At 40.2% G+C, this 24,665-nt stretch overlaps 1 protein-coding gene across 1 annotated transcript in view; it reads left to right on the top strand.

The window, feature by feature from the left end:
* The window catches only part of LOC129716790 (putative carbonic anhydrase 3), a 32,950-nt gene extending 10,278 nt beyond the window's left edge, over nt 1–22,672 (top strand). The window contains exons 3-5 of the mRNA XM_055666626.1: nt 7,086–7,169; nt 21,484–21,642; nt 21,710–22,672. Of these exons, the coding sequence (XP_055522601.1) occupies nt 7,086–7,169; nt 21,484–21,642; nt 21,710–22,365 (899 nt within the window). The 3' untranslated portion in view covers nt 22,366–22,672. The remainder of the gene's footprint in view (nt 1–7,085; nt 7,170–21,483; nt 21,643–21,709) is intronic.
* The last annotated feature ends 1,993 nt before the right edge of the window (nt 22,673–24,665 follow it).

The raw sequence follows: 24,665 nt of genomic DNA, 5'->3' as shown, positions 1-24,665 counted from the left end.
CGTAGGGATTTAAACCTACTTGTCAGAAAGGGGGAAGTAATTTTATAACTAACTTAATTGCTAAGTTATTGGCTATAAAGAGAGCTTATCGTAGCAATAGAGGATTGCAACGATTTTTGTCGAACATTGTTAATAATTTTATTTGACATAGCTTCTAATGGTTCAACACCAGTAAGTATATGTAATTCGAGGATGCTTCAAAATCATTTTCAGAATTTTATTCTGAATCCTTTGGAGCGTTTTCTTCCTTGTTGAACAGCAACTTGACCAGATCGGTACAGCATAAAGCAGCGCTGTTCTAAAAATTTGTTTGTAAATCAAAAGTTTGTTCTTTTGTTGTTTTCTTTGATTTCTTTGATTCTTTGAGTTTTCTTTGATCAAAAGTTTAGAATTCCTGTTGATGAGAGGATATAAACATCTCGTATATTTGATGTACTTGGCTTGTATACTCTCAATGTGCTCTTTGAAAATAAGTTTTTTATCGTAAATTAGTCCCAAGTACTTAACCTTGTCAGACCAACTTAAAATAACCCCATTCATCTTGACAACGTGATTATTGTTTGGCTTGAGGAAAGAAGCCCTGGGCTTATGCGGAAAAATTATCATTTGAGATTTAGAAGCATTGGGAGAAATTTTCCACTTTTGCAAGTAGGAAGAAAAAATATCTAAACTTTTCTGCAGATTAGTACCATATAATTTTCATATTCTATCGAGCGTTGCTAAGCGAGCGAGAAGCAAAAGCTTTCCACTCCTTTCTGCTTGAGAATGAGATGTGTGCTACGCTTCTCCAATCGTTCGCACACACAGTTTCGAGAAACTCTTTGTTATTCCCGCACTTGCCAGAGCAGCAGCCAGCATACAACCGCTCGCAAATTATCTTTTGTCTTTCTCCTCACGAGTAGGAGTACTCGAATAAAACTACTTGACTAGGAATGCTTAAAAAAAACTCGCAAGCATCAACGCTCGGTGGTGTTCAGTGAAAGAAGTGAAATAGAACGAGAAACAATTTGACAGGAGTATCTCTAGTGTTTGATTTCGGTAGCAGCGAGAACACCACCTGAAGTATCGCATGCTTTTTGCGAGTGGTTTTAACAACACTTATTCTGTCCACATGGTTAATATCTAGAAATTACCAAAAATATAGTGAAATCCTCATGGCACAATCTCAAATTTTATTGAATAAATCATTTATTTATTTTGACTTACTGATTTGTAGTTCTAAACTAGTTGATCGAAGGTTAAAATTATCGGTTCGTGGATGCAACCTGGGAGGAAGAAACGAATACTGCATTTAAAATTGATCGGCACGAAAAATCAAAGTTCGAAAAAATAATTAAAGCAGACGACGCGTAAATTCACTGTTTTTAATAATCTGCAACTACCTACCTTTTCACGTAAATATGAAGGGCCTACAAATCTCTTTGAGCTTCGTAGTCGCGAATAAATCCACTTACCTTACGAGTTAGCTCCAGGCCGAAGTATCCGTTTGGTCCATGGCTGCAGCTCGCTAGCCATGTCACTTGATCGAGCCACCTTGCTCGCTGCGCTCCTCGTCGATTCGTTTCAGTCAGATCATTGTCGAGAACCATTTTCGCCGAACCATCGTCCGACATCCATACGACATGCCTAGTCCACCGGTTTTCGTCGTTTGTACGATGAGTGGTTCTCCAAGCAGCTGATGGTGCAGCACCTTCCGTTCGGAGACCCCAAGGGCGCGTTGGTTCTCCACGAGTGGGGTCCAAATTTCCTGTCCGTAGAGGACTACCGGTCTGATCATTGTGTTGTAGATGGTCAACTTCGTGCGGCGGCAAATTTTATTCGAGCGAAGCGTCTTGCGGAGTCCAAAGTAGGCGTCGACGAATTTCTCTGCTGCAGCTGGTGTCGTTGTCAGCAGTCACCAGTGAGTCCAGGTACACGAAATCGTCTACCACCGCGATTTCATCACCGTTAATTCAAATTTGTGGTGGAAGGTTGGTCCGATCTTCTCTGGAGCCTCATCATCTCATGTACTTAAACCTCGGCGCGTTTATAGCCAATCCAATCCGCCCGACTTCAGCCTTTAGTCTGATGTAGGGTAGTTCGGGGTAATTTGAACCACCTAAGGAAAACTCCTGTTATTTCGTAGCCTGTGTTTTTTATCCCATAAACGTAATGTATTATAGTAATATTGGCCTGTTTGCTATGTTTTTACACAAAAAAAATCATGATATTGAAGTCAAAAGAACAAAAAAATAACGAAACTAAAACTAATGGTTTTCGGACATAACAAAATCGTTTGGGGTGAAAATGGACAGTTATTGGGGTAATATGGACAGTGTTTGGGGTGATGTGGACAGAGTAAAAAATGTGAGTATTATAGTATTAATGATTGCTAAATACACAGTAGAAGGTGGTATTAGGCATACGGAATGATAATTGCAATTTTTAGGCATGGCACAGTGATTCCATATAGGCCAAAAAATTCCCCTTTTCCAATTATTCAAACTAGCGCGCGCGACACATGTATGTAAGTGTGTGTGAGTGTGTGTGTGTTTGTGTGTATGTGTGTGAGTGTGTGTGTGAGTGTGTGTGTGTGAGTGTGTGTATGTGTGTTCTTTATCCAAAGTTCATGAGAATCTGATGATATACCATTTTTTGGCAGCACTTTGAATGTTGCTGTGTAAGGCAATTTCAATGATTTTTATGTTCGAAAATCCCAATTTGAAGCTTAACTTTGAATACTTCTTTTTTCACACAACATTTATTTGACACGGCACAATTAGCTTCGAATAGTTGTAAGTCCCTCAATTTTTATCTGATTTTGGATCAACATGTTGTGTTTTGATGGGAAACTTTTTTTTTATTTTCCCACGTTTACCAAAAATACAACCAGTTTTTAAGTCAAGTTTAAAACATTTTGCCGGAAATCCAAAAACCATTTATTTCAGAACTCATGTGTACCGTACAGTTTTGTGAAACAGTTCGGAATGATCAGATAATCAACAGCCTATGGGAAATTTACCGTACTTGTAGAATTTTTAGATCCCGGTTTGCATATCGTCACTCCAAATCCGGTAATCCCAAATCCGTGAAACGGAAAAATATATAACGAGTATACTTTGACGTACGATTCTTCATTTTTAATTGAAAGTTCTATCAACTACCTTAAGTTTTCCATTAAATCTTCAAACCAGTCAAACGGCTCAAAAGTTACAAATTTTTGAAAAATGGTTGTCGATTTTTGGTAACCTTTAATCAGAAAGGATCACCCTAAGGACCAAACAAAATAATTCGGGTATGAAGTTTTTCGATAAAGAACAAGTAGACCAATGTTGAGCATAATCTGAACAAAAATTAAATCTGATAATAAGAAAGGTTCAACAAAAGGTCAGGTGAATAACACTTTCTGACATCAGAAATGAGTTCAGCACTCCAAAATTGGCATTATCCGTTTTATTCAATCATTTTAAAAAGACCTTTATTTTTTTTCCAACTTTGTTCAACAATCCGCCACTGTGCGGAGGATTGAAAACACTTTGTGTACAGATAATTGATCCCGAATCACCCGCAATACTTTTTACAGTTCATCCTTTGTACACCGCCGTCTGAACGTCCGTACGCTCAGTTCGACAAAAGAATTTACTTCAGACTTACCCGATCATATCCCCCAAAAAAACTGTCCATTTTACCCCAAACAGGACGCCTTACATAAAACGCGATTTCTTCCACTATTTCTTTCATTAAGTTGCCGTAATCTTTTATCAAAATGTAGCCTTCTACTAGACAAACACGGCTGCAAAGCTTATTAGACTGAAAATATTGAAGAAGTTCTCAAAAAACCTTAAATACACGAGCGTAAAACTTACAGCAAAATCAACTTTTGAAGTTTCCTTTGTTTACATTGGCACTGCAGTGACCCTATCACAGCAAACCATGAAATTTTTTTGTTAGGTAGGGTTTAGTAGTTCAAGGAAAGAATAAAGTAGTACACGGAACCCACAAAAGTCATACTTTCCAAGATAAAGCACCTGTCCATTTCACTCCAGGGGTCCAAATTACTCCAAACTACCCTACGTCTCCATCATCTTCTCAGCTTGTCACCTTTTTCGTAGATGGGGCACATAGTACCTTCATCAACTCCTGCGGTGTAGCGCCTTAACCAGTGCTCTACCACCTTGTTTCAACAGCTCGCAAGAGAGTTGTTTAGCTCCAGCTGCTCCAGTCGTTTTCAGTCGTCTGATCTCTTCTTCAGGTGTTTGAATTCTGTCATCATCCGCGCGTACACCAAGATGCCACTTCGTCGTCGTCCTCTGCTACATCACCGTTGAGGTGCTCGTTATAGCACTGTTTACACCTTTAAATCACGTCACACTTGTTCGTGAGAAGGTTGCCGTCCCTGCACATGTCGGCTTCTGGCACGAAGCTTTTGCGGAAAATGTTCAGTTTCTCGTAGAACTTTCGTGTGTCATTCTCACGGTTCAGTTCCTCTATCGCTTCTCGATTTCGATCTTCGTGCTGGCTTTGTTTATCTGGTTCAAATTCACAGTCGATAATAGCTCTCTGGTTCCTTTTGACACTCCCACAGCAACAATCGAAGTTCCAATCGAACTGCCACAACTTTTTTAATTATAATTTTAACATTGCTCAAGTTTAGAACGAATTTTGACAGTCTGATTGTAGCTTCAGGATCGATCATCCAAACTTTAACTGTAGGGCTTTACGTAATATCCGTCTCTCCCTCCCAGGTGCTGACTATTTCAATTTCAACACAAAATTCATTTTCATCAATCAGCTCATATAATATTTCTTTGAGCGTGCTATAAAAAGCACAGTCGCAAATTGATTGACCATTCGTTGACGAAAAAAAAGAACGACCACAAATTAACCGATCAATTGTCCCAGATAAACCGCTCTGCCTATCGGTCAATATTGCACCGTCAATGAGTCTCACAAATCCAGTAGCTATAAACTACAATCTAATCGTGTCTGCGGGGATTGTCATACTGCAGACGTACGTATGTACATTCCAACAAGAATGCATATTACCAACGTCAAACCTAACCCGCCATACCACTAGTCGCGCCACGAATTGCCGTAATGGGTTGTGAAATAAAATCAAATCCAGATAATAGACTTCGAGGATACCGCTCAGAATATCGGAATTGCAGTTTGCCGCCCTAACATTGTCATTTCTGATTATCACGGATTTCACTGCGTGTTATCGAAGGTTCCGATATTGGTAATTGGTTGTAGGGTCATTTTTTCTTAGCTTCTTAATAGAAATCGTTGCATTAAAAAAAAAGCAACGTACACACTTAACTGCATAATGTTTTCTCGGTAAAGTAAAATACCGAACTACTTGAAAACATTTTCGTTTACCGTTGTTCTGTAACAAAATTACTGAGAAATCGAAAACCGAATGTGTTTACCGGAATACCGTAAATTTGTTTGCCGAAAAAATCCGTAAAACAGCAAATTTCCGAGTTCAGTAAACTAAAATACCGAATCTCGGAAGCTTGACATCATTTAACCGAGGTCTCGTTGGACCAAAAAAGCTCTTACCGAGATTTCGAAAAATAGAACTGTCAATATAACGAAAGCTTCACTATCAGTTTTGTTCGTGTTTCGGTTTAGATGTAAAAGGAACAGGTTTCGCGGTTAATCATCATTACGTAAAAATCTGTAATATTCAGATTAACCTAAAATGTTGAGTAAGTATACAATATTTTTTTCAGATCTTGTTTATGTTAATTAAACAATTAATTCTATCCTTACTCAATTTTGTAGGTTAACGACTCGCTTCGCAGGATGGAAGTGGCTGTGATGGATGTTGTTTTAGTTCCAGGAAGCAACACAACTCTCCTGTTTCTACCAATGCTGTAATAAGTTGAATCATTCGACAAAATAATTAATATAATTATACGGATAATTAATCGTTTTCATCATTTCCTGGATTTATCTGAGAAATCCCAAAATGCGTACTTCAGTAAATTTTACCGAAATTTTCGTAATAATTTGCCAGTTGAAATTTCCGAGTCCCGGTGAAATATCACCGAGAATCTCGTTAATGTGTGACAAGTTGTCAATTGTTGATTTTACAGAATCTCGGTATTTTGATGTATTACCGATATTTTTACCGAGATCTCAGCTGTTGAAATCTCGGTAATTCATTTTACCGTACTCGGTGATATTATCTAAGTGTGTATGTTGTGTTCTTAGGTACCTCGGCCGCAGATGTGTCAAACTCTGCGGAATAAACAAACGAAAAAAAAAAAGATTGACAACTGCAGTAAATTACTTCATTGGCAGTGGTAAAAATGTCGCATAAACTGCTTTGTTTGTTGACTTATTTACTTCCGTTGGCCAATCGTTTCGCTGGAAAAAATAATCTCATCTCCGCTATGTAATGGAAATTTAATCAGCATTTCTTTTTTATCAGACGATTGTTTACCTTTTACGACTCGGTTATTAGTATCATATTCCGCCGGCGTCGTAAAAAAAAAAAACGTGCCCCTCTAGATAAATCGTGTATAAAAAAAGATTCGCAGAATTCTTTTGGTTGCAAATCTGCAAAAGTCCTCCTAGCAGCTACTAACTATTAAACATCCGGCTCGCCAATAACCTTAGTGTTAAAAATAATAAACCATTTCTAGCAAACTTTTTTATTACTCGACGCACGCATCTTCGCAATAAAATTAGCTTCTTACATAATTACAGATTAGTACATGACGCAGAAAATTGGAACAGATTCTAAACTGTTACTGCGCCCTGATTTACGACCTGGTTATCATCAGTAGGTCTGCCATAAAATTTTGACAATTACACTAAGTTCGGTCCGCAGATTATTTCTGACCAGGTTCAGGGCCGCTGCCGTTGTGCGTAATAAATCAGCAGCATCCCATAACTCAATGATTTGTTACGAAAAAAAAGAAACTCATCCACACTATTTGATTCAATTGGGACAAATCTTGTCTGGTCCAATTCAGCCGTCCACACGAATCATTGTGCATCGCTTCTGTCTATCTGCGGTGCGCCGTCTGCGTGTGACACAGGTCCTCAATAACAATGAGTAACGCTGGAATCTATCTTTATCTTTATCGTTTCAGTTGCTATTTTCGGGACACTGCTGGAGGTGGCACGAGCCGACGAATGGCACTATCCGACACCGGAATCCAACGGAGTTATCAATGGTAAGTTTGGCCCAGTTTGACCTTTTTTCGTTTGACAGGTCGGTAGTAAAATGTCAGGTCATTCGCGCCACCTACGATCACACAAATAAGAGGGCGAAAGTGCCAGCAAAAAGAATCGCTCCGCAATGAGATAATCAGCGGATATGTTTCACGGTCGATTATCTTGTATCAAAATGCAGCGGATTTCAATTCTATTGCACTCTAGACAACTCTATCAACCCGTTTCCTGAACAAGAGGATTGCATGCTGTGCGAAGTTCAACCTTGCATAGCGCATCCAATCCAGTTATTCCACCGCGTTGACCGCGAGCTCATAAATTACCGGCGACCGCGTTTATCAGACTAGAGCGGCGCAATGAAGTATCCCATTATCAATCAAGAATTAATTTTGAAGACCTTTCGGTAAGGTTATCACCGAAGCGTCGTCGGGGTCAGCCAGAGTCAAAAATGGCTCCATAAATCACTTCCCATAAATCACACCATGATTAACACGTAGACAAATTTTTGCTAAACTGACATTGGTACTTATCAGTCAGTCTGTAGGGAGGTAGGAATTGCCCAGGGATGTCCGTTTCGAGCGAACAAGCAGGACATGATTATCAGCTCAGGAACTTTGACCGTCGTAAAACTCTCAGTTTGGATGTACAATTTCTTATCCGATTCGCGAAATTTTATTACAGTGATAATGACATGCATCCACCAGTTGTCTGGTTTAATGCCCGTAAAAATAATTTCAAAATGCGTTGTTTCGGTTGATTGCTACAATTTCCTTTACCAGGACAACCAACAGAACAAACGATATTTTTTGGCATTGTTTGCTGATATTTAAAAAAAAAAACAAGGCATTTGTTGCAGACTTTGTCCATTGTTTTAATTCAAAATTTCATTCTTGAGTTGAGTAATGAACTGTTTTGAAACGGCTTGTAAAGTTGTGTAGTGTTGTCACACGGCTAATTCTAATTTTATTTGCAATAACAAATTTCAAATGGAAAGAACGGTTCTTTTGTTTCGCCCTTTCAACAGTTTACGCCGGCATTTTTTTTTATTGTAGCAGTGGAATATTTTTATTGTCTGCAGTAAAACTGTCACATGTCTACTATGTTTATGAATTTACTTCCGTTGACCAATATTGTTTCGCGAAAAGATAAATCATCTTCCACAAATCAAACTGTCAAATACTGTCCTGTGTACTGTCAAATTTTATCGGCACGATTAAAACTTAACACACGCCGCATTGCAAAATTTTTTGTCTGCAGGAAGCCGGAAAAGTCAATTCAACCTTACTGGCATTGCTCGCGCCCGGTTATTATCATCGTTTCATGTGATTCATAGTATTAATATAGTATTACCTAACGTGTTTAGTTGGAATAAAAACAAATACATAACCTCTATGGAAGTAGTTTTACGTTGGAAACAATCCTTTTCGATATAGTAACGCTTAAATACTAGCTGTTGAAAAAAAATTCTTTAGCGATAGTCCGTTGTCGCAACATCTAATCAAGACAGTACATATATAAATCTTTCACTAATAAATTTCATTGTGAAATTGAGGTGTGTTGAAAACAAAACAATTTATAATCAGGAATGAGGATGAAATTGAAATAGTTTGATTAAATCTGAACAAAGCTTAGTAATTAAAGCACAATTGAATAAAAATAAGATTAACAGAGAATTATTAGTATAAGGTATAATAACTAGTTATGGTCAGTCTGTACAGCTTGAACTGGAGACGAAGTAAAATAAATAATGAATAAGATTTCTAGTAACTTCTAAAAATGCATAATAGTCGAGTTTATTCTCACTAAGAAATAAACGTCTATTGAATAGAGAATTAACTGAATTTCTGGCAGCATTGTTTTGCGTATTATACTTCTGCCATGTCCTCACTGAAAAGTTTTATGCAGGAAAAATTGAGATGAAATTGATTCTCAATTATACAACAATTTTGATATTTTAGACATGATTTATTTTTTAGACATATTTTGTATTTCCGACATTTTTGAGAGCCGTATATGAGAACGTCGGTTGAACACCTTTTCAGGAACGCTTATCACTACGATCTTTTAAAGGCGCGTAACTGTTTCCACGGCATTCAGCGTAAAGGTAACAGAAATATTGATTAGCAACATAACAGCAGCAGAAAAAATTACTTCAACACTTCCGCAAGTGAAATTTTGCGCACACTCCTGGCGGGTTGAACAACTCTACCCGTACACCTAAGAAAAACAGCTCGTGCAAAAATGCAGTGGAAATTTTTCCTTTTTCGCAAAAAGTCAGTTGACAAAAACGTGCTGCTAAAAATACAAAAAAATCCTAAAACAAATAATGCACTCGCATGATACGCCTCACGAACGTCACCAGAAGACGAGTTTGTTGTTGATTTTTCTTCCTGTCGCGTCAAATGCGCAAGAAAAAAATAACACTTCCCGTATATGCATTTCGAAAATTGAAGTGTGAATTTGCATACGGCGAATATTTTTATCCTCGATATTCAACGGGATAAATTTCAGTTCGCCTGGCAACGTATACAGTAAGGGTACAATTCACCGTCGTACTAATTCAATTTCTGCAGCAATGAAATCCCTTCTCGAAAACTGGTTTTGTTATCAAATTAAGCGATGTCAGCATGTTCATCATTGTCATCTGCTGTCGGCTCGTAGCAAACGCCACTATGCTAAATCTGGCCAATGATGCCCGCCCGAGTCTTGGCTTATCAATGTTTAGAGTTTAGCTAAGCTGCCTGCCTGCTTAGAACGTGGTGCAAAATCAATTAGTCGCTTTGCTTATTCTTTGCCGCCGCTTCGGGCTTGCCCCTATCAGCTGTCGAGCGGTTGGCCGTTGACAATTGTTGACATGAGTCTGTTACAGCGATAATCAGTGCTGTAGGTCGTGGCTTCGTTGTTGTGAATAACCTGGCGATCGTGTCTTTCCGCCTGTTGATAACAGGAAAAAAACCTCATACTTTCTTTACCTGCTTGCTACCCAGCGTGGGCAATTATTTACAATCGGCTGCTTGTTTATTAAACCACCACTCCAGCGATGGCGCGAAGGTTTGAGCGTTGGGTGCTTGGCTACACTTGGCCAAGAAATCGGTAGGAAGTCCGGTTTTATTTTAATGATAATGATGGGTTTGTTTGATGACATTGGTAAATTGTGCGGACTTAAGTGGATATGGTAGAATCAGTGCACACAATGCCAGCAATTCGATTTCCATAAAAAAGTGACAAGTAAGTAAGGATTGTTTTAAATAGAATTTTGTCTATTGAAACAGTAAGAAACAGTTTATAAACTCAGATTTTACCCTAGCATGCGAAATAGGATTCCCTTCACATATCGCTGAAGGTTAGAACAAGTCAAAATTAAAAATCATTGCACATCATAAATAAATTGGTAACAGTTTATGGGACCAGAAAATGTCGAAACATATATTCCAAATTACTCTTGGCATAGTTTAAAACCAGCTCTCAAATCCAGCTCAAAATTCCTTCCTAATACCGTACCTTCTTACAGATCGTAGAGATCTTATGCCGAACCCAGTATACGCCTTCATAAAACTCGGTCTTGGGTTGCTCCTCTCCAGTCGCCCCTTACACCCACTGCTTGGGCATTCTCGTGTGGGGTTTTTTCGAAGTCGTTGGCCCTTATCCGGGTCTCTGCTGAATTTTATCTTTGCCGGTCGCTTATTCGGCATATGTGCTACGTGGCCAGCCACCACTTCGTTTAGGCAGTGTTTGTGGTGAGTCCAGCTCTTAAAGCTGTTCTTCTGAGAGTCGTATAGACCTCCTCGCCAACTCTAGTATTAGCAACAATGATTCGATATCGTCCGCAAAGCCTAGATCTGAGACTTTGTGAAGATTTTACTCTTCGTATAGCACCTTTCAAGGCTATGTTATCGTTAAGAGTCGGACGTATCAGCTTAATCAGCTTTGTTGGGAAACCATGTTCAAATATAATCTTACACAGCTCGTTGCATTTCATTGAATCATACGACGTCTTGAAGTCTATAGCCAAATGATGTGTCTGCAAGTTATGTGCTTGAAACTTGGCGAAGATCTGTCCCAAGGTGAACATCTGGTCCGTTGTAGATCATCCCGCTCGAAAACCGTACTGATATTCATCAATAAAAACTTCCTACAACGGCTTAGTCTATGGAACAAAATACGGGGGAGATTTCTTCATCAGACCTTCCTAGCTACGAACTGGTATAGAAGCCAGCGGGAGAACGGCTGGTTCCTCAGCTTTCTGCAAGCTTTTTTCACCTTATCCAAGGTTGGTGGATCCACAGCGTGTCCATCCTCTCCATTTTCTTCTATGTTTCCTTCGAGAGACTCTTCTATCTTCTCCACCATTCAACACCACGTCGAAATGTTGTCTCCTACGGCCACCTGTGATTTATCAGTAATACGGAACCCTTTTTTATTGGACATCCGGGTGTGAATCTACACCACATCACATCGATGGCATCTGGAAAATGCCTACCACAGCATGTGGTCGATACGGGAGCCGGACCCTTCCTAGGAGTGTCTCCAGGTACAATAACTGTTCGCTAACTGGGCGAAGAGCACTTCCCAGTTATCGTTATCGACTCGCTAACTGGGATGTCATTTCAAACGTAAATAAACAACGAGGGGGACTTTGATGAACAGCAGGCTAGTGCTGCTTCGCGACAATTTCATAACGGATTTAAATTTTCAAGTCGATCGCCAGACAGAAAGTTCTATTCGTGTTGTTACTGTTTAGGTTGCTATTAGATCACAAACTAGAAGGCCTAACTAGAAAGTTAACCGTGAAACCAACAAGGAGCAGCATGCTTGTCATTTTCCTCAGTATGTGAAAGGAGAGGAGAAAAAATTCACCGCGCACTTCCCTTCCAGTATGGGCCTGCGTGAAGCAAATGCTTTCACCACACTGCTTCTTTCTCCACTCCAGAGTCTCTCAACCAGCTTACAGAGAGACAAACATACTTCCAGCTCACCCCACATCTGATAGAAACGAGAGGGGTGAATCACTCTACAGAGGAAACGCAGAAATACACAACAGTGTCCACTGGAGAGTAGTCCGGAAGGTGAAAAAAACCTACCGGGCAAAAATGTAGTCCTCGTGTAGCTACGAACGAATTCCACAAAAGTAAATTCGACCGGCACGAGCAACGCAGTCTATTTTTGACGTAGAATTACGTCTTTCGGCAACATATACAGGGGACCAGTTTCATTACAGGGATCCAATTTCAAAAACCATAAACATCGGCAGCGTCACAAAAATTGTCCATTTTCAACCGTTTTAAGCTCAGTCAGTTTCCAACCGATTTTCGTCATTTTTGCAGTAATCGATTGGAAAATCAACCATGCACCCGTCCAAATGCAGAAAGTTGTAATCTGATTGTTCGAACGATTGTACTATTGAAAATTGTCAAGCCTTGTCGAAACGCAAATGTCGACCTCTGATTGGTCGCACAATGCTTCTTTCCCTAACAAGGTCGACAGAATATACCTAGTTGACTAAGAATGTGCTTTTTTTTTTTTTTTTTTATTCTCGCTTATTTTCCGTCGGTCTAGTTCCGCCACTGTTGTGGCCAATCACCGACGCCCAGGAAGGCGACTCCACACCCAGGACCCTAACTCACAACCCGTTTATCAACGGACCGGCGCCAACGGCTTTACTTCCTCATGCGATGGAAGGCGTGATCCCAGAGATTTTTCGCCTCAGAAAATCTCCCGGTGTCGGCTAGGATTGAATCTAGACCAGTTGGGTTGGTTGTGAGTGGATCACGCCACCTCACAACCATCGACACCTATGTCGGCGGTGGGATTCGAACCCAGGCGGAGACGTTACCAACCACACTAGGCCCCCGCTCGACGCTTTTTGTTTTATGTATAATTCATTCCATGATTGTGCCGATACTACACGGACGTTGGTTGCTGGTCGTGGAGAAAAAAAAAAGCCGGGTTTCAATCTTTGTCAGGGCGGATATCGCGCGCTATCTGGACCATGAAGCATTTATGCGATACTTCAATGAAATTTGCAACTGCAGCAACCAGTCTTTTTCAAGGCTACTAAATATATTTTGAAGGGCATAATGAATGGTTATTACTAAATTGCAACTTTGATTGCAGTTGGATGCTGCTGCAATTGCGCAGCAGTGTGATGTATATTACGATTCATTAACACTGTGCATCACAAGCGGTATATGCGAAACAAATCCGATTCCAAACAGAAAAGCTCAGCAAGTTCTGCTCACGGCGCTGAGTCCGTTTTAGAAAATTCATAACACTTCATTAACAAATATGTAACGTCTTTAAGAAGACGGTTGTTGCTTGACATCACAGCATAATTACGACCCTTATATCCGATACGAGAACGGGAACATCTTCCTTCAAGCCGTGCAACACACGATACAGTTCATTGTCTCGCAAAAGAGAGCGTAATGATTTGCTCTTTAGTGTGACGGCAGTTGTTTCCGCAGTGCAAGATGTTCTCCTGCACTCTAGAAGTTTTCTGAGGAGAAAAGACAAGCATGAGGAGCAGCATGACCCTTTAATATTTCGCATTAACGTACCCCCCGATCGTTTCGATCATTGACGTTTGTAATTTTTCTAACTGGTAATCGTCCCAGTTAGCGAACGCCCAGTTAAAGCGTGCCCAGTTAGCGAACAGTTACTGTACTTCCAAATGCTCCATTCCCCTTGGAGCTTTATTATGAACGCATAATTCCATTTTTACATGGTATGACGCTGATTTGCAGTAGCAGTGCACTAAACCATCTGATGCTATAAATTGTGTGGCATATACTTCACATTGTTTCCAAAATTATTTTGATTAAATAAATGATTTTAGAGCCATACGGTCTTCAGCAAAGTTGTTCCATTAATTATTTTCTATTTCATCGCTGTAGATTTCTATGGTGATGATCTGTATGTAACTCTTCATACATTTTTTCTTGGAGCTTGTAGAGGTCATCTTGTGCATCGTTGGTTTTGACGTGGGACTACGTCTTCCTTCACTATACTAAGGTACATTCTGGGAAAACAGGATTTGGTTGGCGGAATGGAAGATTTTAGATGCTAATAGCGCTCAAACAACTGTTCCGATTTCAATAGTTAATATACCGTTGGAAAGCTGAAATATACAAGATTTGTATAACATGACAATTTTAGTTACCATTTTTTTATTACTCCGTGAAAATTGCGGGAAAGTTTGATGGTCGAATATCCACATACTTTTTTCATACGATTGGTATATTTCCCTAACGCAGACTTCAAAAACATAGACGAAATGATTTCACACATTCAGTCATTGGCTAGCAATGCCAGCCAATTGGCATCACATTCTTCACCCAACGCAGCGTTGCCAGGTATTCAGATTTAGCTGGATTATCCAGATTTTTGAACATGTATCCAGGTTGTCAGCTTTGATGTCCAACTATCCAGATTTTTCATGGATGATCCAGATTTTATCCAGATTTTGTTTTTCTCTGTTCCGCAAAAAGGTCATCACTCCAATTTTGGCGCGAAATTTTGCAATTTTGTCACCTCAAATTTTGCGTACCCCAAGACTTTTATCCGAAAAATTAACCTTTCACCCCACGAAATGACTGCCAGATTTTTATTTTGCCTTTCCCAGATTTTTGAAAAAATGACCTGGCAACGCTGACCCAACGTAAGCGACGAAGAAAGAAAGCGGAAATGCTTTTCCGTGATTGGTTCTTCCTCCAATCACCCAAGTTCCCCACATTGAGTGACGCTATAAAAAGACATTCCGTGTTGAGAGAAGCTCATTCCCTGGTCGACCGTCAAAGCGAATAGTTCGGCTTCCCTTTGATCTGAGTTAGACCCCACCAGTGGTAATCTAATTCTGATATCGTTGTTGGAAAACAGCCCGAAACTGGACGTGATCGGCACTGTGTGTGTGTGTGTGTGTTTGAGTAGCGTGTGTGTGTGTGTGTGTGTGTGTGTGTGTGTGTGTGTGTGTGTGTGTGAGTAGCGTGTGTGTGAGTAGCGTGTGTGTGTGTGTGTGTGTGTGTGTGTGTGTGTGTGTGTGTGAGTAACGTGTGTGTGTGTGAGTAGCGTGTGTGTGTGTGTGAGTAGCGTGTGTGTGTGTGAGTAGCGTGTGTGTGTGTGAGTAGCGTGTGTGTGTGTGTGAGAGTAGCGTGTGTGTGTGTGTGTGCGTGTGTGAGTAGCGTGTGTGTGAGTAGCGTGTGTGTGTGAGATAGTAGCGTGTGTATGTGTGTGTGTGAGTAGCGTGTGTGTGTGAGTAGCGTGTGTGTGTGAGTAGTGTGTGTGTGAGTAGCATGTGTGTGTGAGTAGCGTGTGTGTGTGTGAGTAGCGCGTGTGTGTGTGCTATCTTAGGTATTGTTCCGATGCGCACTTTTCTCTAAGATGTTCTTTCCTGTCAGCTACGACCTAGTTCCCACCGTTTCACCGATCTTACCACACAAGAGTCTATTTTGTGGTTACTATTATGGATTGTTATGATACGCACTGCCTACCTGCATAATCAATAACCAAAATCGGATGTTGAAAAATATGGTTAAACGATAGCCCATACAGTCGTGACTATATCCCGAATTCAACGTTTCATGGTTAATGTTACGGCATAGCACTTTGAATAACCGCTTATCAACGAAAAAGCCGTAGACAATCACAAAGAGAATATAATTTTAGATTAAAAATATTTAAGAATGGTTATAACAGTCAAACGCAATTCGAACGAATTTTTGAATTGTATTTCTAACTTCATTCGTACGTTCGAATTGATTCGACGCAAATGGGAGAATATCCAAGAACTCTGTTAAACGTTATAAAAACAACGTGAACAACAATTACAAATAAGGCGTAACATCACTGAGTTCTGAAGGCAAGAAAACATGGTTTCTAATTAGACTTTCATAAACACCCCTGGCAAATGGCTGGACACGTGTAACTTGAAACCCTAATGTGGCCATTCACCTCTGTCCAGCAACGCCTGTCCCAACCTCCACAAGGTTCCGACCGGAATACGAGTAACCTTAGCGAAGATCGAGTAACCAATCCTTGGTGGAGACTATGGTCGTATGCTGACTGGGAAGGGGGTCGTACGCGGCTGTGTGCCCATATTAGGGGCGGCGTACAACAGCGTCTGACCCGGAACGGGCGGCTGAATTATGGAATGCTGTATTCCGCCAGCTACAGCTAAGATGGCAGCCCCATCAGCAGGATGTAGATAACGCGACCCTGGTTAGGTAGCATACCGAAACCTTTCTTCAACCACGAACAACGAAATCAGAAATACGAAACGGATCAATCGGCAAAGACCTAGGCTACGAACACGGAAAAAGATTAAGGTAAACGATTGGAAATTGGGTACTTGGAACGTCCAATCTCTCAATGAACCGCCGCGGGCTGGCTTGCTTGCTCGAGAACTACAGCGGCAGGCGGCCGTATATGCGTGTTGGGGATTAAGGGCAAATTCTTCAACTAAAGTTTAATCAACACCTATGCACCGACAAACGACAAATCCGATGAAGTCAAAGATGAGTTCTATGACAAGCTTGAGCGAATCTATGACGAGTGCCCAGAATACGACGTAAAAGTCGTCATCAGAGACGCAAACGCACAAGTTGGGAGGGAGGAATTCTTCCGTCCGGTCTTTGGAAGCCATAGCCTCCACTCGTATACCAATGAAAATGGCTTGAGGCTGATAAACTTTGCCGCGGCCAGAAAAATGGCCATATGTAGCTCCTATTTTCCACGTTTGAGTATTCGAAAACACACCTGGAGGCATCCAAATGGAGAAGCCTGCTCCCTGATCGATCACGTACTGATTGACGGTCGACACTTTTCGGATGTCAAAGATGTTAGGTCTTTTCGAGGACCAACCATTGATTCTGACCATTATCTCGTCGTTTGTAAGATCCGCGCATGGATGACGAACGTGCTGAAATCTCGCACAAAGAGGCCGACGCGTTTCAACATTCAGCGGATAAAAGCTGATGGCGTGGCAGCAGAATACGCAGGAGAGCTGGATTAACGAATCGCAGAACAGCAGGAGGAAGGAGTGGAAGACATAAATGGGCTGTGGAGCAGTATCCACAGCCCATCGCCAACGACTGCGAAACGACTGCGAGAGAGGTAGTAGGTACGACGCGTGGAAGACAGCCCAATGGCTGGTTCGATGCCGAGTGCCAGAGAACGACAGATGAGAAGAACCGTGCCAGGGGCCGCATGCTCACTGCGGCTACGCATCAAAACAGAGAGAGATATAGGGTGGCAAGAGCTGCCGAAAATAGAACCCACCATCGGAAGAAGCGCGAGTACGAGGAGCAGGTGCTCGCCAGCGCAGAGGACAGCTATGCTCAAAACGACGTGCGAAGATTCCATAGAACTGTCAAAAGAGTCAGAAGCAGGAATTTCCCTGTACCGGGCATGTTTAATGACAAGGACGGCAACCTGCTTACTGATAAACCGACGGTTGCAGCCAGGCGGAAGGAGCTTTTTCAGGCGCTAGTGAACAGTGAGGAGCTGGATGAGCAGAGTAAGGAACAGGTTGACGATTATGAGTGACGAACAAGCTGTGGAGTCACCAACACAGGAGGAGGTGAAAAAGGCGATTAGTGAGCTGAAAAACGGCAAGGCCGCTGGGAAGGACGGTATCCCAGCCGAACTTCTAAAAGCGGGAAACGAGCGGCTGTACAATGCGAACCACCAGATAATACTAAGGATCTGGGCGGATGAACAAATACCGAACTACTGGTCTGGCGACTGGCTTCATATGCCCTATCTATAAGAAGGGTCATCGATTGGATTGTGACAACTATTGACGCATAACGTTGCTCAAATCCGCATATAAAGTGCTCTCCCGTATCCTGTTCTTCAGATTGAGACCGTTAACGGAATCCTTTGATGGCGAATACCAAACTTCTGCGATCGATACTTGGCGGTAAACTAGAAGATGGAGTGTGGCGCAGACGCATGAACCACGAGTTGTACCAGGTATACAAACATGCTGATATAGTGAAGGTAATACAGCGAGGCAGGCTTCAGTGGCTGGACATGTGGCCAAAATGCCTGACGAGAGAACCGCCAAAACTATCTTCAGTAGAGAACCAGGAAGAGGCCGTCGAGTCCGTGGTAGGCCTCGCACGCGGTGGATGTGCGCGGTGGAAGAAGATGCACGATCTGCTGATGTACGAGGAGACTGGAGAACGGCTGCCCAAGACAGAAGAAGCTGGACATCTTTAATCCGTTCGGCCCTAGACCGGTGAACGGTCCGTTAGCCAACAATGTAAAGTAAGTAAACACCCCAGAAATCTGGAAAACTTTTTGATTCAAAGTATTTCAGAGAACAAACAAACTTTTTCCTAATTAAGCCTAAAGAAGCCAAAACAGGAAACAATCTTGAATAATAGCGTGCACAATTTCAATGTCAATTGTTAATAGGTTTTAAATAAATAAAAATGTTTCTGTAGTTCAGAAACGGCCAAAATGGAGAACGAACTCATCGCCGCACTCTGTTTCCATAGTTGCAAAAACGTGATCGAAATTCTTTTGGCCTAAAAAGATTGATTTTAGTGCCGTGGTTTCTCCAGCAAAAATGTTCCATTGATTTTTAACCATTGCATTTTACATAAGTTGCTATTTTGTGAATAATTCACCTAAAGGTTAGAAAAGAATTTTACTCTTATCATTTCCGCATATACTAATTCACTTTGTTCGGCAAAGTTGTAGCAGATTTTATAAGAAACTACTTTGTTGAAGACACTGTACCTCTATCTGTCTATTTAAATAGACTTTTGTGCAGTTTTCAGTAGAATGTCCCTTGAAATCAGTTTTTGCAATGTAACTTTCTTTAGTGAATTTTTGCAAATTGTCAATGCAATTTTGTTTGCTTGTAGCAAAACACACTGTTTTACCGAGAAAATATATTTTTATCGCTCATATTTTTTAATTATTGGAGCTTTTTTTTGAAATAATGCACTAAGGTCAAATTACTAATCTAAATCTGTAAAATCCAACTGACAAAACCATTTCATTATTAAAGTATACGACGCTGATTTGTAGTTGCAGCTATTGTTGTCTTCACGTACTCAAATTGTGTGGCAAACACTGCACACTGTTTTAAGGCTGCAAACCTGATCAAAATTATTTTTCGTAGCATATTTTATAAGTAACAACTCTGTCGGATGAGCGGGGGCCTAGTGTGGTTGGTAACGTCTCCGCCAACCACGCTCGACGCCTGGGTTCGAATCCCACCGCCGACATAGGTGTCGATGGTTGTGAGGTGGCGTGATTCACTCCACAACCAACCCAACTGGTCTAGATTCAATCCTAGCCGACACCGGGGGATTTTCTGAGGCGAAAAATCTCTGGGTTCACGCCTTCCATCGCATTAGGAAGTAAAGCCGTTGGCGCCGGTCCGTTAATAAACGGGTCGTGAGTTAGGGTCCTGGGTGTGGAGTCGACTCCCTGGGCGTCGGTGATTGGCCACAACAGTGGCGGAACTAGACCGACGGAAAATAAGCGAGAGTAAAAAAAAAAAAAACTCTGTCGAAGACAATAACTGCCTTTGAAAATAGACTTTTGTGGTGGTTTCTATAGGACGGTCCTTAAAATCTGCTTATATTTTCAATATAGATTTTATTGTAGTTTTTCTCCTTTTTTAAATGTTATTATGTAAAATATGATTTGTTTTAATAAAACGCACAATTTTACCTTAGAAAGTTTTTTTTGTTTTAACTTCGTTAGTTATTGCGGCGTTTTGTTAAAACAATATCTACACAGAGAAACAAATACCCACATCTTGAATGAGTGATTTTTGACTTATACTTTAATGTAGAAACGGTTTCGTCTGTAGCAATTTGAGATTTTTGTTGAAATCTGTTAGTGAATTAGTGCAGTATTTTATCAAAAATCTGTCCTATGTGTGCTACGGTTTCAAATCGCTAAAAGCTTGAAAAACACGATTTTAAAAACACACAGGTTATAGGATTCATGTGGGTTTTGAAATTAACGCGGATTTCTATAAAAATTTCAAAAAATTTCCAGAACTTAAATACCAGAACATCCGTTGATTTGACCTTTTCCGTTGATTTTACCTTTTCTATTTTCTTTCTTGATTGTTTTTTTTTTCCTGTTATCTTGATTAGCAGATGGAATTAACTATGCTCTTTAGACCTTTTCAAAAAAAAATTCACAAATGTCATTTACATTAATTCCATTAATATTAATGTCAAATACAGGTGAATTTTTCATACGTGAGTTTCAGATTCTACGCGGATTTTAGAATTAACGCGGTTGTTCTATGCGTCACGTAATGGCTGCAAAGGCTTAAAGCTTCTCTGTTACCAGGAAAGCAATAACATGCAACAATACCAAATTGGGCTAAAACAATTGAATATAGATCATAAAAATTAGAACACCTTCAAATTCACTCAAGTCATTAAAATCGTTTCGAAAGAAAAAATATAAATTAAGCGATTAATTTTTATTAAATAAATCTAATTAGGTCTAAAATCATTGGAAATATCCTTTAACTCAGAAAAAAGAATAAAAAGAAAATTTCGCGAACAATTGAAAGGTTTAATTGAAGAGGAAAGGTCTAAATAGAACATTATGTCAAAGGTTCGATGAAATCTTTGCTATGTATCAAACATGATTCCGAAATTATCCCAAATTGTACCGAAATAGCAATAATTAGAATTGCTGTTCAGAATATTGATTGAACTGAATTTTAAATTACTCTCGATGGAAATATACTACTGAATATATTGTTGTAAGATATGTGATGAAATTCAGCTAGGTTTACTTTCAATAAAATCATGCAAAATATTCTCAAACTGAACAATGAGAAGGCTCAGTAAATCCAGCTGCATTGAACATCTCTTGGTTCTGCTTGCATTATTGTTTTGTGTGGTAGGGGTTTCGATTTAAAAACAATATTTTTTGTTGCTTATTATTAGAGCACGTTCTTATGTTGCATAATATTAGTTGAGAAATGATAACGAACATGAAACAATTTCCAGTGCATACGAGTTAGATATCATCTCATTGTTTGGATTTAATTTCAAACTCCCGTTACTCTTATAGACTTTTGATTACCATCGTAAAACCACATTACCCACTTGATCTCTGAAATTGCGGGTAACACAGAGAACACCTTGAAAATTTCTAACCCAGGAGTAAAACTCGCTATAACACAACAGTTTTCTAAAAGTATGGAAGTCTGTTGTAGTGAGTGACCCTCCATCCAAATTATATTCTTTTCACCACCACACAAATTTATTGTTTCAATATGCACCATTTGAATACCTATATGTATTCATTTCCTTTATCTTCAAACAGATCCCGAACACTGGGGAGGACAATGCGACACCGGGCGACGACAGTCGCCAATCGATCTAACCTACAAGGCAGCCGTTAAGGGAGACTTCTCGCAGTTTCTGTTCAGCAACTACATGAATCCGATCCGCAACGCAATCCTAACCAACACTGGTCACTCCGGTAGGTTGGGACACAATTCAAAAGTTCATCCGGGGTTTCATTACAAAATTTCTTCTTAACTCACCAGTTCAAATCGACAACGCCGACCAGTCGGTCTCTCTGTACGGAGGCGGTCTCCCGGGCCGTTATGTTCTGGACCAAATGCACTTCCACTGGGGTTCGGAGCACACGATCAACAGCGTTCGTTACGGTCTGGAGTTGCACATGGTTCACCACGACTCCCGGTACAAATCGTTGACAGAAGCTGCTGCCGTCCGAAATGCTGTCGCTGTCATCGGAGTTCTGTTCCACGTCTCAAATCAGGATAACACCCACCTCGACGTTGTTCTGGAAACGTCCTCTGACATCCGGGATGTAGCTGGTAAGCAGGCAGCTCTCAAGGGAAAGCTGTCGCCCCACAATCTACTCCCGAAGAATCGCACTTCCTACTTCCGCTACGAGGGCTCTCTGACTACGCCGACGTGCGCCGAGTCCGTTATCTGGACAGTGTTTACCGAGAGCTTACCGGTTTCGTTGGATCAGGTGGAACTCTTCAAGGCCATTCACGATTCGGAAGGACACGAACTTGTCAACAATTACCGCTCGTTGCAGCCACTCAACGCACGGGCCCTGGTCTACACAACCAATTTGGAACAAGCGAGTAGTGCTGTCAGTTTGGTTCCCGCGGTGTTGTTATTTATCAGTGCTATTCTGCTGACAGCAACTCGACAGACGGTGCTCTAAGCCCTGGGCGGGTTGAATATGTAGGGATAAATACGTTGTTTGTAAATAGGTGCTTATAATAAAGGAAGAAATCAAAATACGAGCCAAAATCCATGGAATTGTTTGTGATAAAAGGTGCAACCAGAGACACAGGAGATATTAGTTTTCATCTATGTTGACAATTTTTTGTTGTTCGTTTATTCGGTGCGTGTAGAGGAAGAAAAAAAACGATCAACAGCGTGCAGTTCGTTGTTATTGTATTTTGTTCTTGGATTTTAACTCAACGTTACCGATAAGTAGTGTCGAAAAATATAATGATAACAGTGTAGGACAATGGTTTTCCGTTTTATTCCAAGATGACAGCAAGGATCGGTGATCCAATCTTGTCGTACTGCTTCGATAAGATATAGTAGCAAAAAGTTAGAATGTCGGCGATCGTGTCATAGATAGATGAACTACAGATTAGATTGAAATACTGTAGTATTAGGTGCTTAAACTACCAGCCATTCAATTTTCTAGACACAGGTTATTATTCAAAGCATGATTTTGTATCAGATAAGTGGTTATGAAAAAAGAGTTGATGATGCAACTGTATCAAAATGTATGCAAAACATTTGAAATTAGGCGAGGATTTCTAGCGCAGTAATTCGATTTTATTAGGAGCTTTTTGGCCCCCAATTTTGTAAACAGAATTATAAACAGCAGACCACGAGATTAATCCTGTCAGTTTACAGCTCTAACCCGATGTTGGTTTGTAATTGGTTTAGTTTCGAATGACAACATGATTCGAGATTTCGGCTCTAGTTGATTTTTTAATTCGTTCATTCAACGTTTCAATATCCAAAATCAAGCTTCCTAACAATCACTACTTTTCCGTGGCGTATTGTGTTGTTTCTGATTCTTATATTAATCCACAGGAAGGAGATATTTTATTTTTTCCTTGTGTTAGAGCACAGAACGGAAGGTCATCTGTGATACGAAAACTGCTAAGTGCTCAGTGAATTTTGCAGCGCTCCCTAGGGGTGGAAAGAACGCTTTTTACACGGAAATTAAACAAAATTTATACTACTTTTATCGAAATCAATCAAACACACTGGTATAAATCTGTCGGCGAAAACACTACAGGCACAGAACGGAAGGTCAACTTCAGGTATATGATCGAACAGAAAGTGCACACAAAAAGGACTGATAAATGACAATTGAATTTTCTGTGCTCTCGGGCAATATGTATTTGTCGTGTACGTTTATGCCGCTTTGCCAGTGGTATAATGTGGCATAATTTATTCGATGTTTTGAATTGACGGTTATTTCAATAGTTTAACCCGTTTAATACAATCTATTACGTTCGATGCAAAAACGTTTTGGGTAAAATTCGCAATTATTCACATTTGTGGAGTTTGTCATATTACAATAGTGTAACGAAGGTATTGTAATCGACAAATGTTGATTTGAAACACGAACAACAATCAATGTTATTGAAAAATCGTGCGTTTTAAAACGTTAATGTTGCAATTCTTCCATTTACAATTGTACCATGTGTCATAGACGGCTATTTTTGAAAATTGTTAAAATTTAAAATGCAGCTCGTGAGTTTTTTTTTTTTCAACTAAAGAAAGTACTTTGAGTTTTTAAAAGTCATGGCACAGATGGATTTTTTAACGCAAATTTTCCGAATATTTATAATGAATGAATCACATTTTTATTCGAAAATGAAATTTATCAACTATTTTCATCCTCTTATAAGATTATATTAGATGTTTTGCCGATTGACTCTAGTCCATTCCAGACCACCATGCAAATTTGCGTTACTTAGTTGATGGGGGTTTTGAAAATTGCCAAATTTCACGTTACGTAATATACGAATATTCTTTAAGAGGACTCTAAACGAGATGGTAATTAGAGACTTGAAACAAAAGATGCGACTCTCACTTTATGTAACTCGTGTTAATAATCTGATTATTTTCACAGTTAAAAGGAGTAGATTACTGAAAAACAATAAAGGAACAGTTCTACAATCATCTATGCCGGTATCTGAGTCAGCTGTTTTGAAGAATGCTAGGGGCAAGACACTGCGTAACCCAATAGGTGATTAGTAATCCTAACAAAAAGAAACAACCGGTGTCATCTTGCAACCTGGATAGCTCAACCCAACGCGTGAAAGTCCTTCACTAGTTGGGCTACGAATTTAGTGCCACGAGCAAAATTCGATTGTATTCATTGTTACTAAGTGTTTATCGTTGCATTTTCAGACACTCCTCTAGTTACATCAAAACTCTTTGAAGTCATATTATCGTTGTTGTGATGTTGGTGTATAGAAACAT

Source organism: Wyeomyia smithii, chromosome 1 (assembly GCF_029784165.1).
Source record: "Wyeomyia smithii strain HCP4-BCI-WySm-NY-G18 chromosome 1, ASM2978416v1, whole genome shotgun sequence".
Taxonomy (NCBI): Eukaryota; Metazoa; Arthropoda; class Insecta; order Diptera; family Culicidae; genus Wyeomyia; species Wyeomyia smithii.
The sequence above is the reverse complement of the archived record's forward strand: the minus strand, read 5'-3'. Positions and strand labels throughout refer to the sequence as shown.